Below are 18028 nucleotides of genomic sequence, written 5' to 3' on the forward strand. Positions count from 1 at the left end.
GAGGGTTTCAGCAGTAAGTTGGCTGAGGCAGGAATGGAGATGGGCAACTGCTTTTTGTGGGAGAGAATTCCACACTTTTACCACCCTTTGCATGAAGAAGTATTTCCTAACTTCTCTCCTGAATGGCCAGGCTCTGATTTTAAGGTTATCTCCCGTCGTCCTAGACTCCCCCACCAGTAGGAAAAGTTTCTCCCTATCTACGCTATCAATTCCTTTCAAAATCCTATAAACCTCAATCAAATCACCCCTTAACCTCCTATATTCCAGGGAATACAAGCCTAGTTTATGTAAATTTTCCTCATTATCTAACCCTTGGAGCCCTGGTAACATTCTGGTGAATCTGTGCTGTACTCCTTCCAAGGCCAATATATCCTTTCTAAGGTGCTCTACAAAAGGCTCATGGGACGGAGGTGGCCTTTGTCTCATGTCAGCTTGCTCCTTGGCAGTTTACTGTTGCCCCCCACATTCCACTGGTGTAATGCTATGAGCGGGTCGGCTGGAGATCCTTCATCTGCTAGAGTCCTGCGAGATGGCAGCATCATGTAGCCGTGAATCCTGGGTGGCTTGTTCCTCATCATTCTCTTCATCATCATCATCTTCCTTTTCATGTGCCGTCCATTATAAAGGAGGATACGAATATGATTTGATTGGGATTACAGAAACATGGCTCCAGGGTGGCCAAGGCTGCGAACTCAACATCCAGGGGTATTCAATATTCAGGAAAGATAGGCAAAAAGGAAAGGGAGGTGCGGTAGCATTGCTGGTTAAAGAAGGGAGTAACACAATTGTAAGGAAGGATATTAGCTCTGATGATGTGGAATATGTATGGGTAGAACGGAGAAATACCAAGGGTCAGAAAACGTTAGTGGGAGTGGTATATAGACCTCCAAACAGTAGTGCAGAGGTTGGGGATGGCATTAAAAGGGAAATTAGAGAAGCATGCAATAAGGGCACAGCAGTCATCATGGGCGACTTTAATCTACATATAGATTGGGCTAACCAAATTAGTAACAATACTGTGGAGGAGGAATTCCTGGAGTGTTTACGGGATGGTTTCCTGGACCAATATGTCGAGGAACCAACCAGAGATCAGGCCATCTTAGACTGGGTATTAAGTAATGAGAAAGGATTAATTAACAATCTTGTTGTACAAGACCCCTTGGGTCAGAGCGATCATAGTATGATAGAATTCTTCATTAAAATGGAGAATGAAGTAGTTGACTCAAAGGCTAGAGTCCTGAATTTAAATAAAGCAAACTACGATGGTATGACGCGTGAGTTGGGTAGGATTGATTGGGGAATGTCACTCAAAGGGTTGACGGTAGATAGACAATGGCAAACATTCAAAGACCACATGGATGAACTACAGAATTTGTTCATCCCAGTTTGGCATAAAAATAAAACAAAAAAGGTGACTCAACCGTGGCTAACTAGGGAAATTAGGGATAGCATAAGATCCAAGGAGAGGACATATAAATTGGCCACAAAAAGCAGTAAACCTGAGGATTGGGAGCAGTTTAGGATTCAACAAAGGAGGACAAACGGATTAATTAAGAAGGGGAAAATAGAATATGAGGGCAAGCTTTCAGGGCGCATAAAAACTGACTGTAAAAGCTTTTATAGATATGTGAAGAGAAAAAGATTGGTGAAGTCAAGCGTAGGTCGCTTGCAGTCAGAATCAGGGGAATTTATAATGGGGAACAAAGAAATGGCTGACCAATTAAATACATATTTTGGTTCTGTCTTCACAAAGGAGGACACAAATAACCTCCAAGAGATGTCGGGGACATAGGGGCTGGCTGATGAGAGGGAGGAACTGAAAGAAATCAGTATTTGTAGGGAAATGGTGTTAGGGAAATTGACTGGATTGAAGGCCGATAAATCCCCAGGGCCTGATAATCTACATCCTAGGGTACTTAAGGAAGTGGTCCTAGAAATAGTAGATGCATTGCTGATCATCTTCCAACATTCGATGGAATCTGGAACAGTACCCATGGATTGGAGGGTAGCTAATGTTACCCCACTATTCAAAAAAGGCGGTAGAGAGAAAATGGGGAATTACAGACCGGTAAGCCTGACATTGGTAGTGGGGAAAATGCTAGAGTCCATTATAAAAGATGTAATAGCAGAGCACTTGGAAAACAGTGACAGGATCGGACAAAGTCAACATGGATTTTCAAAAGGTAAATCGTGCTTGACTAATCTACTGGAATTTTTTGAGGATGTAACTGGTAAAATAGATAAGGGAGAACCAGTGGATGTGGTGTATTAGGACTTTCAGAAGGCTTTCGATAAGGTCCTGCAGAAGAGATTAGCGTGTAAAGTTAAGGCACATGGGATTGGGGGCAAGGTATTGACTTGGATAGAGAACTGGTTGGCAGACAGAAAGCAAAGAGTTGGAATAAACAGGTCTTTTTCCGAGTGGCAGGCAGTGACTAGTGGGGTACCACAGGGATCGGTCCATGGACCCCAGCTATTCACAATATATATTAATGATCTAGACAAGGGAACTAGATGTAATATCTCTAAGTTTGCAGATGACACAAAGCTGGGTGGGCGTGTGTGCTGTGAGGAGGATGCCGAGAAACTCCAGGATGATTTGGACAGGTTGGGTGATTGGGCAGAAGCATGGCAGATGCAATTTATCGTGGATAAATGCGAGGTTATCCACTTTGGTGCCAAAAACAGGAAGGCACATTATTATCTGAATGGCAATAGACTGGGAGAACGGGAAGTGCAATGAGACCTGGGTGTCCTTGTGCACCAGTCGCTGAAGGGAAGCATGCAGTTGCAGCAGGCGGTTAAGAAGGCAAATGGTATGTTGGACTTCATAGCGAGAGGGTTTGAGTACAGGAACAAGGATGTCTTGCTACGGTTGTACAGGGCCTTGGTGAGACCACACCTTGAGTACTGTGTGCAGTTTTGCTCGCCTTATCTGAGGAAGGATGTTCTTGCCATGGAAGGCGTTCAGCGAAGATTCACCAGGCTGATACCTGGGATGGCAGGAATGACGTATGAGGAGAGATTGGGTCGATTGGGCTTATACTCACTGGAGTTTAGAAGAATGACAGGGGATCTCATTGAAACTTATAAAGTTCTGACAGGACTGGATAGACTAGATGCAGGAAGGATGTTCCCGATGGCGGGGGAGTCCAGAACCAGGGGTCACAGTCTAAGGATAAGGGGTAAGCCATTTAGGACAGAAATGAGGAGGAATTTCTTCACCCAGAGAGTGGTGAACCTGTGAAATTCTCTACCACAGAAGGCAGTAGAGGACAATTCATTAAATATATTCCAAAAGGAGTTGGATACATTTCTTAAGGCTAAAGGGATCAAGGGGTATGGGGAGAAAGCAGGGACAGGGTACTGAATTTGGATGATCAGCCATGATCGCATTGAATGGTGGAGCAGGCTCGAGGAGCCGAATGGCCTACTCCTGCTCCTATCTTCTATGTTTCTATAGAAGCCAAGGATAGGTAAACAGCAGGAGGTAGGTGTGGGAGGGGGGGGGGGGCGGCGGGGGGAGGCGGGGTGCGGACAGGATCTGGATTCTTGGCCCAATTCCCTCCTGTTCGCCTGGTTACTGCCGCTTCCAGGACTGTTGGAAGGTGGTGGCAGGGTTGGAGTCATGGCCTCGAGGTCACGACCTGCACTCCCATCACCCCCGTCTCCCCCAAACTCCAATAACTTCCTGTGCCCCAATGAGTTGACTTCAAAATTCCCATCCTCACTTTCAAGTTCCTCCATGGCCTTGCCTTGTCTAATCTTAGTGATCTCCTCCTGCCTTATGTCTTTGCACACATGCTCTGCTCTGCTAACACAGGACTTCTCCCCTCCGCCACTGTTGCCCACTCTTGTCTGGCGATCCCACCCCAGTTCCTCCCTCGTCTACACTATCTCCCTCTCTGCTTTAAGAAACTTCCTCAATACAATTCTCTTTGACTGTGCCTTTGATTCCCCAACCTCAACCCTCTTCACTTTTCCCTTTTCTCCTCCCCCACGGCATCCATTGTTTTGTTCTCCTCAATGTAAAGTGTTTCAAGACATCTTCTTGCACGTGAGGAGCGTTATATGAATATATGCCTAGCCACCGACTCCATCCCTCTCCCTGACCACTGTCTGAGGCTCAACCAGACTGTTCGCAACCTGTCCTAATAGCTCGTTATGTGACTCGATGTCAAATTTTATTTGATAACACTTCTGTGAAGTGCCTTGGGATGTTCAACTACGTTAAATGTGCTATGTAAATGCAAATTGTTGTTGTAGATGGTTGCCTTGTAGGCTGGATCCTCAATAAAAATGTTATATTTTTCGTTGTTCAAATGCCATTATCACAACCACCTAATGAACCACGGGTGAACCTGGTCTCCACTGTTGCTGCCCATTAAAGAATGGAGGTGTTGGAGCCTCTTACATTTTATCCTTCGCTATAACACTTGCTGTGCAGGCCCACACATATAGAACCGTTAAGTACGGTACTGGAGGGCGGCCGGTGTCTGTGGAACGATATCCCAAACAGAGTCAGTAATTTCAGCAGATTGGGGGAACAGAAACGTGGAAAAGATTGGGTGGCGGGGAGAAACTTAGAGAAAGAAAAATTGTAACTTGGGAGCGGGGAGAGGGAGGCTTGATTGATTAGGGAGAAGGATATTAGAGAGAATTACCAAAACCAATGATACAACCAACAGGGCAACTGTGCTAACTTAAATTGTGGGTTTCTTAAACAGCAGGACATGGAAGGTAATGCAGGAGCTGCTTTGGGTAATCACTCTTGATTTTTCAGATCTTGTTCACCTTATGAGATAACCCTCTGGTTAGGGTTAGGGTCAATGATACGTTGCTGAAAATGGAATTTTCCTCATAAGCGAGAAAATATGATTTAAAAACTGCAGGCACGAGCAAGTTGCATCAATGCCCCTCATGAATGCGTACTTGTCGCTGACTCTTAAAATTTTTAGCTCCTTAACAATTTGCCACATTGTATTATAAGAACGCCATTAGATTTTATCAAGTATGAAGTCTTAGGGTTAACTGCCCATAACAGGAACACTCTCTCAGCTACAGTTCCTTCTCAAGCTAATTGACAGCAATGAAGATTTAGGGTACCACTGGGACTAATGATTAAAAGGTACTGCTTTCTGAGCATTAATTAAAACTATTCTGACGACCAAGTGGGGTAGGACATTAGTACCCATTCACAGAGGGGACCATTTAATAAAAACATACTTAGGTTCTGTACGCACGGATTGCTGCAAAAACTGGGCAGTGCACTGTTCTCACTATGTAGTGTGCGGGCTCCTATTAAAAAATAAAGTGTTGGCACACTTCTGTTTTCAGGTAAATGAAAAGCCAGAAGAGTTATGTGTTATTTTTTAACAGCATGACATTATGGCGCAAGTGCTCCAGGTTCATTTTGACAAATGAAATGTGTTTATAAGCGAATGAAAAAGCTTGCCAATTTTCTTAAATATGGTGCCCAAAATAAAGAAAACCTAGGAGCGACACCGTTGACATGTTCTTATTTCGCTCCATGCACAAACATTGGGTGTGATGGAGTTATTACAGGATGAAACACATCCCACTCCTCAAACACACACACCAGTTTTACTGTTTTTGTATCTTTAATGAGGGTGAACATTGTTTGGAATAAAGGCTCAGGACTTAAACAGTTCAGACCAGTTCAAATATATTCTTCAAACAGGTAACACACAACAACCTATACAAAGCAGTTTCTACAACTCCCCTACACTTCCACATATCCTGCATCTCCAAACTAATTCTTTATTTATACAATTAGGCACTTTCTATAACAGAGTTTTACAGCACAGGAGGCCGCGATTTGGCCCACTGCACCTGTGCCAGCTCTCTGAAAGATGTATCCACTTAGCCCCATTCCTCTGCCCTTTCTCGTACCTGTGCAAATTTTTATTTAAGAAACTATATATTTAAGCCACCGTTTCTGGTAAGGCATTCCATGCCACCTAACCTTCGGCCCTTTGGCGATGATCTTAAATTTATGCCCTCCAGTTATCAATTCAAGGATCAGTGTAAATAATTTTTCCTAATTACCTCATTAGATCCTTCATAATTTTGAACACCTCTATCACAACTGGTCTTAACTTTCTCTCTTCTAATGAAAACAGCCAAGTTCCTGTAGTCTCTCCTTGTAACTAAAGCCTCTCACCCTGGCCGTCAACCAATGAATCTCTTATGTTCTCTTTCTATGGTCTTGACATCCTTCCGAAAGCAGTGCAAGCCAAAACTGGACAAAATATTCTCACTGTGGGCTAAACAATGATTTGTATATGATATACCTATCAATTCGTCCAATGAAAAGCGACGAGTTAAGAAAGTAACTATAGGTTTTTATTGACTAAATAACAGAGCCCACCCTCGTGGGTGATCGGATCCAAGAAGGAGGAATACCAGCCAGTCGACCACCTTTATACCTGGGCAGGTAGGTGGAGCCATGGGCGGAGTCGGCAGTGGTCAGCCCAGGTATAGCAGCGTGACAAGAGGCGACCTCGTACAGTGATACAACAATGTGAACAGTGATAACTATAGGGAAACGATCTAACAGTGATAACTATAGTGTAACGATAGTGAACGGTAAAAGTGGTTTACCACATTCACCCCTTGTTTAGATTTGAGTCCGGCGGGGTGAAGTGTACTACCAGTTCTGGTATGTCAGTCTGTCCGGAGGCCTCGTAAGCCTGTCTGATCGTCGCAGCGGCGGTGTTGCGTTCTCCGGTGTTAATGCTGGCGTCTGCGAGGTAGGCGAAGGCTCTTGGGGTTCCGGCGTACCGTCTACCTGGGCTGGAATTGGGGGGGTGGTGGGGGGGGGGTAGCGGTGGTGTCTCCGGAGTGCCCGAGGGTGCGAGGTCTCATAAGGAGACTGTGTCCTCCCGCCCGTCTGGGTATGCCACGTAGGCGTACTGGGGGTTGGCGTGCAGGAGGTTCACCCTCTCGACCAGGGGGTCTGTTTTATGGGCCCTCACGTGCTTTCGCAGCAAGACAGGCCCCGGAGAGGTCAGCCAGGTTGGTAGCGTGGTTCCCGTAGTCGACTTCCTGGGGAAAACAAACATTCGTTCATGGGGGGTGGCGTTAATGGCAGTGCAAAGTAGTGACCGGGTGGAATGCAGCGCCGCCGGGAGGACCTCCTGCCAGCGAGAGGTTGGGAGGCCCTTAGACTTTAAGGCTAAGAGGACGGCCTTCCATACCGTCGCATTCTCTCTTTCCACCTGGCCGTTCCCTCGGGGGTTGTAGCTGGTGGTCCTGCTAGTGGCGATGCCTCTCGCTAGTAGGAACTGACGGAGTTCCTCGCTCATGAAGGAGGCGCCCCGGTCACGATGTATATAGTTTGGGAACCCGAACAAGGCAAAGAGGTCGTTCAGGCATTTAACGACCGTGGTGCTGGTCATGTCTGGGCAGGGGAAGGCAAAGGGGAAACGGGAGTACTCATCAACAATGTTGAGGAAGTACACGTTACGGTCAGAGGACGGGAGGGGCCCCTTAAAATCGATGCTCAAGCGCTCGAAGGGGCGGGTGGCCTTGATCAGGCTTGCTCTGTCCGGCCTAAAGAAATGCGGTTTGCACTCGGCACAGGTCTGGCAGTTCCTGGTCATGGTCCTGACCTCCTCGATGGAGTAGGTCAGGTTGCGGGCCTTAATGAAGTGGTAAAGCCTGGTGACCCCGGGGTGGCAGAGGTCGTTGTGGAGGGTCTGAAGTCAATCAATTTGCGCGTTGGCGCATGTAATTCGCAATAGAGCGTCAGGGGGTTCGTTCAGCTTACCAGGCCGGTACAAGATATCATAATCGTAGGTGGATAGCTCGATTCTCCACCTCAAGATCTTGTCGTTCTTGATTTTACCCCTCAGCTTGTTATTAAACATAAAAGCGACCGAACGCTGGTCGGTGAGGAGGGTAAATCGCTTGCCTGCGAGGTAATGCCTCCAGCGGCGTACCGCCTCCACAATCGCCTGGGCCTCCTTCTCGACCGAAGAGTGTCGGATCTCAGGGCCCTGTAGGGTCCTTGAGAAGAAGGCCACCGGTCTCCCCTCCTGGTTGAGGGTAGCGGCTAGGGCGAAGTCGGATGCATCGCTCTCCACTTGGAAGGGGATGGACTCATCCACTGCGTGCATAGTGGCCTTAGCAATGTCTCCCCTGATGAGGGAGAAGGCCGCGCGCGCTTCTTCCGTAAGGGGGAAGGAGGTGGACTTCATGAGGGGTCTGGCTTTGTCCGCATAATTCGGCACCCATTGGGCATAGTAGGCGAAGAGCCCCAGGGTTCTCTTCAGCACCTTTGGACAGTGGGGAAGGGGTAGCTCCATGAGGGGACGCATTCTTTCGGGATCGGGGCCGATGATTCCGTTCTCTACTACGCAGCCGAGGATGGCAAGGCGCGAGGTGTTAAACACACATTTCTCCTTATTGTAGGTGAGGTTCAGCCGTTGGGCCGTACGGAGGAATCTTTCCAGATTAGCGTCATGGTCTTGCCGGTCGCGGCCGCAGATGGTGACGTTATCTAGATAGGGGAACGTGGCTTGCAGCCCGTTCTGGTCAACCATCCGGTCCATCTCCCTTTGGAAGACCGAAACCCCGTTGGTGACGCCGAAGGGGACCCTAAGGAAGTGGTAGAGGCGGCCATTCGCCTCGAAGGCGGTATACTGGCGGTCCTCGGGGCGGATAGGGAGTTGGTGGTAGGCCGACTTAAGGTCGATGGTAGAGAATACCCGGTATTGAGCAATCTGATTGACCATATCAGAGATGCGGGGAAGGGGGTATGCGTCCAGCTGGGTGTACCGGTTTATGGTTTGGCTGTAGTCAATGACCAGGCGGTTTTTATTGCCGGTCTTAACGACTACAACCTGGGCACACCAGGGGCTGCTGCTCCCCTCGATGATGCCCTCCTTCAGGAGACGCTGCACCTCAGAGCTAATGAAAGCTCTGTCCCCGGCGCTGTACCGCCTGCTCTTGGTAGCGACGGGTTTGCAGTCGGGGGTGAGGTTAGCGAACAGGGAAGGTGGCGGGACCTTGAGGGTGGATAGGCCGCAGGTGTTACGCGGTGGGCGATTTAAAGGCTGCTGGTTGTCGACTGTGAGCGGGGGGAGGGGTCCACCGTATGCTAGAGTGACGCTTTGGAGGTGGGATTGAAAATCCAGCCCTAGTAGGACGGCAGCGCATAGCTGGGGCAGGACGAGGAGTTTAAAGTTTTTATACTCCATGCCCTTAACCGACAGGGTCACAACACAGTAGCCGCTGATGTCTGTGGCGTGGGACCTCGATGCCATCGAGATCCGGTTGCGCGTTGGCTGGACAGTGAGGGAGTAGTGGCTCACCGTGTCTGGCTGTATGAAGCTCTCCGTGCTTCCGCTGTCGAACAGGCAGGTCGTGGCGTGGCCGTCTACTTTGATGTCCATCATTGACTTGGACAGATGATGCGGGCGAGCTTGGTCCAGTGTGACGGAGGCTAGTGTGTGGCTGAGCGGGTCGCTGTAGTCTGTAGGTGAAGCGGTCGTCAGGTCTGGAGGTAAGGTGGCGGTCGAGCGTGGTGGGTAAAATGGAGGCGCCCACGAGGTGGGGCAAAATGGCGGAGAAGATGGCTGCCCCCACAACCCACATGAGGCACTGCTGGCGTCGGTTGCCTGGATCAAAGATGGCCACCCCCATTGCTCACACGAGGGGATGCTGGCATCTGTGGCCTTGATAAAAGATGACCGCCCCCACAGTTCGCATGAGGCACTGCTGGCCTCTGCTGCTCTCCCTCTGCAGGCCTTCGCGAAGTGGCCTTTCTTCAGGCAGCTGGAGCACGTCGCGTTTTTGGCTGGGCAGCGCGACCTCGGGTGTTTCGCCTGCCCACAGAAGAAGCAGCCGGCGGCCCGGTCGCGGGGGTCCGAAGTCGCAGCCGGTACCGGGGGTGGCGGTCCCGATCGGGTCCGGGACGCCGACGCTGAGGTAGGTCCCGGGGGCGGCGCTACGAGGGGTATTGCGGTCGGGGTCGGGCCCGAGTCCCAGAGTCGCGAACTGTACCTGGAATACACCTCGAGGTCCCGCTGGGTCACTTCTAGGGAGTAGGCCAAGGCTGCAGCTGTGTTCAGGTCGAGGTCCTTTGATTCCAGCAGTCTCTGCCGTGAGTAGTCGGACCGAAGGCCTTTCACGAAGGCATCGCGGATGTTATCTTCAGTCGATACTGCTTTAAAGTCACAGTCCCTGCCGAGTGTTCGTAGCGCCCGTAAAAATTCAGCTACAGACTCTCCTGGCTGTTGCGGGCGGGATCTTAGGAGGTGTCTGGCATACATGGAATTTACCGGGCTCTGGTACTGCTGTTTCAGTAGGTTGATAGCGGCCTCGTAAGTAGTAATGTCCTGGATGAGTGCGTATACTTTAGGGCTCGCTTGGGCGGTCAGAACTCTTAGTTTGGATCTCTGAGGGACGCCGGATTCTTCCAGGTAGGATTCGAAGCAGCACAGCCAGTGTTTGAAGTCGAGGGCTGCGTTTGTTGCTTGTGGGTTTAGATCCAGGTACGGTGGTTTGAGGGCTCGCAGCCAAGCCGGCTGCTGTGGCTGTTGTAGCTGGGCGTCTGGCTGGTCGTTTGGCTGCTCCGTTGACTGGTTGTTTGGCTGCTCAAGTGACGACATTTTAAAATTTAGTCAATAAAATTGATATACCTATCAATTCGTCCAATGAAAAGCGACGAGTTAAGAAAGTAACTATAGGTTTTTATTGACTAAATAACAGAGCCCACCCTCATGGGTGATCGGATCCAAGAAGGAGGAATACCAGCCAGTCGACCACCTTTATACCTGGGCAGGTAGGTGGAGCCATGGGCGGAGTCGGCAGTGGTCAGCCCAGGTATAGCAGCGTGACAAGAGGCGACCTCGTACAGTGATACAACAATGTGAACAGTGATAACTATAGGGAAACGATCTAACAGTGATAACTATAGTGTAACGATAGTGAACGGTAAAAGTGGTTTACCACAGTATAGATTTAGCAATGCCTTTTTGCTTCTGGACTTGATGCTCCTATGAATAAAACCTAGGGTCCTATATGCTTCTCTTCAGTGAAAACCAAATAGTTTTTTTTGTAAGAATTACAAAAATGTGTCCTTATGTATCCAAATTTACTTCCGTGCACTATTGCAAGATGGCTACATATGGTGACACCAATATTCCCAGCCAGAATGGAGAACATTGGGTAATTCCCCCGTCGATCATTCCTGGATATCGCACTACTGTAAATTACTGGGATTGATTTAATGCACATAATTTGTATTATGTAATTCTCACTGAATTTTGCAGGAGAAATAACCCTGGTGTACTCGGGAGACGTTGCTGTAGTTTCGGTCATGAGCTCCGTTTGCTGTAGTTTGTAGAAACACTTTTTAACTAGACTCTGTTTGCTGTGTAAGTAGACTCTGTTTGCTGTAAAATAGACTGTTTGCTGCAAGTCCTTCTGTAAGACCCGCCCCGCCTCAAACTCACTGGCGGACACAGTGGTGCCAATAGACACTCTGTTGCAAGATAATCCAAACTGTTGACATACAAAGTCTGATCGCCCATTGGGTAGAAAATCCAGAGGCTGTGATTTCCCTATCCTGTGAGATCCGCTCCTCATCCGGGGCACCTGATCAGTCCTACAACGTGCTGCCGTTTTTATGATCATAATTACCGTCAAGAGACGACACTGGCTTTCAAAATCAGTTGAACAATACCACAGTATTGACGAGCCATAAACACACAGGTAAATGGATGTTTCATGAGGGTTGTAAATGCACATAGTCTAAGCCTGGGCAATTGTGACACCATTTCAGCCCTAAGTACACGGTAATTGCACTCCATTTACACCTGGTGTAAAGTACCTCTAACTTCATTGATTTCAGGAACAAAAATGAGTAGCCCTCTTCCTGAAGTCTGTTCGAATCAATACATAAACATGTCAACATACTTTGTCCCCTTCAAAAGGATTCTATGCCACGAACCCAGACATCTTGTCTACAGTATGACCTCCATTTTGAGAGTGAGGTTTCAAAACTGCTATTGAAAAACAAAGTGAAAACCACAGAAAGCATGGACAAAATTCCCTTTTGTCACAATAATGGGACAATGTGATACTTTTAAAGCTTGGTTTAGGGAATATACTTCCATTATTTGTTACCTATGTAGCAAACCGTGCTTAATCAAATTTTGATCGGATCATTTTAATTTTGCTATAGAGAAAAAAAATCTTAAGAAAGTTGCCTTCCCAGGAATGAAAATTTAGGCAATCCAGGGTCTGGTGAGTTCGCTCATGTCAGCAGGGGCAGCAATTGGGCTGCTGCAATTTGATTCAATCATAGAGTTATACAGCACAGAAGGAGGCCATTCGGCTCATCCTGCCTGTGCTGGCTCTTTGAAAGAGTTATCCAATTAGTCCCACTCCCCTACTCTTGCCCCATCACCCTGCAATTTTCTCCCCTCCAAGTATTTATCCAATTCCCTTTTGAAAGTTACTATTGAATCTGCTTCCACCACCCTTTCAGGCAAAGCATTCCAGATCATCATAACTCGCTGTGAAAAAACATTTCTCTTCATCTCCTCCCTGGTTCTTTTACTAATTATCTTAAATCTGTGACCTCTGGTTATTGACTCACCCACAATCATTCTTGCATGATTCTGCTCATATCTGTTACAACACAGACACAACATTGCCCCCAAAGATTTCTCTTTCTCCACTTATTATTATTACTTATCATTAATTGGCTATCATGTTGCTGGGATAGTGTGAGGAAAAATCAGGCAGGGTTCCTGATTGCTATACAGTGGCTTGCTTTAAAGTGTGTGTGTGTGTGGACTCAACTGTGAGGGTGCACAAAGTCAACCAGCCTGTCACCACTTACTGTCTAGGTTCCCATGTAAAGAATGGCCACTTCAACAAGGGCGCCTGCTGCCCATGTTACCGTACCATGTTGTGAGTCAGTGTTTTATGGAGAGGAGAAGAAAATTGGAAGGGGGAGGGGAATTGATATGAACAAGACTAGTGTTTGAAAGATTCTAAAGGAGCTTCTTCTTGTAACATTGCACAACATGATCTTATTGAATGGCGGAGCAGGCTCGAAGGGCCAAATGGCCTACTCCTGCTCCTATTTCTTATGCTCTTATGTTCCTATTTCCTTGTATTGTGCTCTAAATCTGCAGGATAAGGGAAATACATCCCTGTGTCAATGAATAAATAAGGAAACAAAACATGAACAAAACGCAACAAGAGCCAGTTAGACTCCGAATCGGGACTTTGAACCTCAGCAGGTGTCTGAGCCTCTGCTTTGAAACAGGATGTTTAGCTTTGACTTCCAGTGAAGACTGCTGCCACTTTCTAATTAAACTTGCATTCGTAACCTTTACTTTACAGGTCAATAATATAACCTGTAAATACCCCGCGGACCATACCTGTTTAAGTTGATTAATCCAAGTGTCCCGACCTGAAGCCTCCTGATGCAAGATTACTGGAGCAGAGTTCAGACTGAAAGGCATCGTGTCACAGGAAGTTTCCTCAACAAATGGCTGAAGGTCAGAATTCAGCTGCAAAGTCATAACAGCAAAGTCAAAATAATGAGGAATTAAAGGCTAAATCAGGCAACAAAGATTATTTTACATTTTATCAAACAGGAATGCAATGAATACGTCAACCGTTCATCAGGTTAAAAGTGCTAATTAGGGATAACTTATTACAGCACACAGCGGTTCGAAGTGCTGTGTCAAACTGGCAGAATCTTGTCATTGTGAACAAGACAACTGCGCCAGTAAAAATTGGTAAAGGAAAGAAAGAACAGAAGGAAGCGACAGAAGCAAAAAAAACAACCTGGAGTGCTTTTAAAAGAAAGTTCACCTGTAAAATGCTGAATGTGAGACAGCAACAATTCCCCTCAACCAGCCCATCCCCATTCAGCCCCCTTTGTGTCACTTTGTGGATCCTATCTCTTTCCTTTAATTACGTCCTCAATTTATTTTTTCTTCATTTTTAATCAATGAACAACACCATGAGCGATCTGCTAGTCCATAATATTTAAAATCTTGTATGTGTGAACATAGTGTCAGAGTGATGAGCCTGCATAATGAAAGCAGAATTTCTCTGACCAACCACACTGTAGAACCAGAGATTGACCAATTGTATTACAGAACCAGAGACCAATCACGTCAGAAATTTGACCAATTATATCTTGCTTCATCCAAAATGATCCCAGAACTATCACTGTAGCGTAATTTCCGATTTGACTATTTTTTGTGACTAAATGAATCTCATTCTATCCAAACCACTGCCTGTAGCATACAGGAGCAATGACTGTTCCTCACCCATCCTACTATATACCCTTAAAAATTACATTTATATCAGAACACATTAAAAATTCAATACTTCATGAAAATATCTCAAACTTCCCCCTCCCAATTGCTTCAGTTTTCTCTCTTCATCGCCCACCCCTGTGAAAAATCAACAGCCTTAACCCTGGGTATATCTTTTCCCACTACCAGACAGGGCCACACCTATGTACTCCAGTCTCTAGCCCAATTCAGGCCCGACATGAAGAAGGCATGACTATGTGCAGCAGACCACATGGATGACTTTAGTCCTTCCCTACCCTCGGGTGAAATTTTTGGCACCTGTACGTAGAGTTGCCCAATTTATAATCTATTCCGGTTTGATCACTTTGGAGCACTTTAAAGTTAATTTAAGTGTGACCTATGAACTCAGTACTCACTCAAATGTCCAGCTTTGTAGAATTGATATGTCCAAAATTCATTTCTGTGGAAGCTTAAGTGTACAATTTTACAAGATTAGTGGTCCAATTATCACATTTGCAAATGCGAACTGGGTCAGTTTGACACTTCATTATTCATTAACTGCACTATTAGGATTCTAGACATGATTGTCAGCATTTTTTTACTAAATGTAATACCTTTTGTGGTCTCCTGCTAAATACATACCAGCAGTAGGAAGATAAACTGTGTGGAAAAATTATACACTGAATAGAAAAATTAGGTTGATTTAATATAACATCCGCATAGTCAGCAGGCTCAGTAAGGCATGCCTGATGCACTTTAACAGTGTGTGGTAAATTATTATCCATTCCGTCCTGCTACTGCAAGAGGTTGAAAGTCAGCTTGTCATATCCTTTCTCCAGTGATACTACTTTTAATGATTACAATAAAAAGGTTTTACTTTCATCAAGGAACAGGAGTAATTTCTGCTCCCATTGGTAGTCAGGAACACAGTTCTATAATCCTTAAAGTAATGAATAGGCTTATTCTCATTAGGCAGTACAGTCTGATCTTAATTCAAAATTGCTTAATTTGAATCATCTGATTTATTCAATTTTTAAGCACTGACATCCAGCTGCGCTCGTTCGGTTGCTTAAATAAAAATATTGGATCATTCAATTTTTTTTAGTGCAAAGAATGACTGCATTATCAGGAGCGGCTGTTTCAGGAAAACTCTGCTCCATTTCTACAAAACTTCCACACACTCAACATATTTAGGTAGCAGAAGAGAGGCAGATAAGAGAAACAAAGCGAAAGAAGAAAAGTAAAAAGCAAAGCAAGAACCTGGCATGCTGGATGGCAACACCCGCCATTAGAATGGTCAAGACTATCCTCAAGTATCAAAGTTAAGCTAATATTCCAAGATAAGAGCATTAACCTGGCTCCATTAACAAATCGTCATGAATTGATTTGTACCACTCCAAGCCAATTTCCCCAGCTAAAAAGGTACCAGATTAGAATATATCCACAGAAATACAAATAAAATAAACCTTTTGTTCAACTTTGGTGGGTTATCCATAATAAATTGCAATATGGATTCTCGCTATAAATACCTAAAAAAAATTAGACCTATATTGCTTCTCTGAACTGCTGTTCCACTATTTATTAACAGCTGATCCACCTCAAGACATCTAGTAAAAGCAAAGGTGCTAACACTTGGTAAATGATTACTACTTATCCAATTAGTAATGTTTATGGATAAGTTTGTGTGGTCCCCACCATCGCATGTGCCAGTTGGAAAATGCTCCAGTGGTTGCAGTCATATCTAGCACAAAGAATAAAAATATATATATTTCAAACTTTGTATAGTTAAGAGCTCAATTAAAGCTTATTGGCAATCTATGTGATCACCTTTTCTTCTCAACCTAACAAAATAAGGAAACTCCATTCAGGCAGCCAGATGTTAACTACACTAAGGGAATTAGACTCGGTATAACTGCCTGTGTCTTGTAATATTGTATCCTAATAAATTCAAACAATGCTCACATGGTACAGGACAGAATCCTTTATAGTTTGTCAAGAGTATATAAAACAGCTTTTCTCTGCTAAAACTCACTGTACATTACATAAAACAAAATTATTTTCCGCCATTATTGCTAGTATCACTCGGCCAGGCCAAGCACCATCTAGTATCCTGTCTGGGAAAGGTCTTGCTGCAGCTAGTGCATATCTTGGCAGCTGCTACTCAGCATAAACAGAAAGCTGTCCTCCTTGAAATCAAGAAAGTGTCAAACTTGCCAGAAACTTCTTGTGGGAGATAAACAATAATTTAGTAAGTGAAATTCAGACCTTATAAACAATGAAGCAAACCATTACCAATAATGGAAGAAACAGAACAGAATAGATGTGGCGCTTTCCAGGGTAGATTTAGATTTTATTTATGTAGATATATTGGCCCAAAATTTGCGATCGCAGGCTTCCCACGCAGGCGGAAGCCTCTGACCTGTAAAAAATCCACGCATTTACCTGGTGGCCCCAAGATACGGAGGTTTGCGATCCTGGGCCTCTCCGGGTACGCATGGGCAGAGGCCCACCTACCCAGGGGCACATGTGGTTCGCAAGCGCCCCTGGGATCATGTGGGCTGGCCCAACGATTTAAAAGAAGGGAATTCCCATTCATATTTATGGGAGTTCCGTACGTACAGAACTCCCATAAGTATGAATGGGGATTACTTAAAAAACACACAAACCACAAGAAATACATTTTAAAAATTACATATTTAAAATGCCATTTGATTAAATATTCTAAACGAAAATTTAATTTTTGGGAATTTTTTTATTATGTTTTAACGGGGCTAAAAATAGACTTACCTTATTGGACAGGGTTTTTCATGTATAAGTGAGTGATAACATTTTATTTTTCTGTTTTTTAAAACTCTTATGTTGGTAAAAGCAGGCCTTCTTTTACCAGGCATAAGAATTCCACGGCCTTTCAGTGGGCAGATGTTGGGCAAATAGCGCAACTCTCCACCCGCAAAGGCCCTTCTCCCAGGGATGCGGGGGATCTGTCAAGAGGATTCGCATGCCTAAACCCGGAACTTGCACGGCCCCCACGGCCCATTATGTAAACACACAGAATGCAGGAGGAAGTCACATGACCATGAGAATGGCCTTGACCATTCAACATACATTCTTAAAGGTTTGGTTTGTTTCTATTCCCAGTTCTAATTTCTTGTTTAACCCATAATATGTAGAAGACCTGAAAAATAAGAAAGTTAACAGACCTAACACAATACAAGAACAGGAACAGATTGCATTGGGTGTGATTGCATTGGAGAGGGTGCAGAGGAGATTCACCAGGATGTTACCTGGGCTGGAGCACTTCAGCTATGAAGAGAGACTGGACAGGCTGGGGTTGTTTGCCTTAGAGCAGAGAAGGCTGAGCGGGGACCTGATTGAGGTGTACAAAATTATGAGGGGCATAGATAGGATAGACAGAAAGGAACTTTTCCCCTTCTCTCTCTTAGGCCGTCCCTCGGAACCGAAGATGACTTGCTTCCACATTAAAAATGAGTTCTCAGGTGGCTGATGAGTCCAATGCGGGACCTACAGTCTCTGTCACAGGTGGGGCAGACGGTGGTTGAAGGGGCGGGGTGCTTGGGTTGACGTGCGCTCCTTCCACTTGGCTTCCGCTTGCTCCCGGCGAAGAGGCTCGAGGTATTCGGCGCCTTCCCGGATGCTTCTCCTCCATTTTGTACGGTCTTGGGCCGGGGATTCCCAGGTGTCGGTGGGGATGT

The 18028-nt window shown here is 45.9% G+C and overlaps 1 protein-coding gene across 3 annotated transcripts in view; it reads right to left on the reverse strand.

Moving 5' to 3' along the window:
* Positions 1-18028, reverse strand: part of pdss2 (prenyl (decaprenyl) diphosphate synthase, subunit 2) — a 284488-nt gene that overhangs the window by 34592 nt on the left and 231868 nt on the right. For all 3 annotated transcript variants that reach the window (XM_085997754.1, XM_085997756.1, XM_085997753.1), the window contains one exon: positions 13425-13556. In XM_085997754.1, the coding sequence (XP_085853880.1) occupies positions 13425-13556 (132 nt within the window). The remainder of the gene's footprint in view (positions 1-13424; positions 13557-18028) is intronic.

Source organism: Somniosus microcephalus, chromosome 9 (genome assembly GCF_052327205.1).
Source record: "Somniosus microcephalus isolate GS21.2 chromosome 9, FLI_Smic_1.0, whole genome shotgun sequence".
Taxonomy (NCBI): Eukaryota; Metazoa; Chordata; class Chondrichthyes; order Squaliformes; family Somniosidae; genus Somniosus; species Somniosus microcephalus.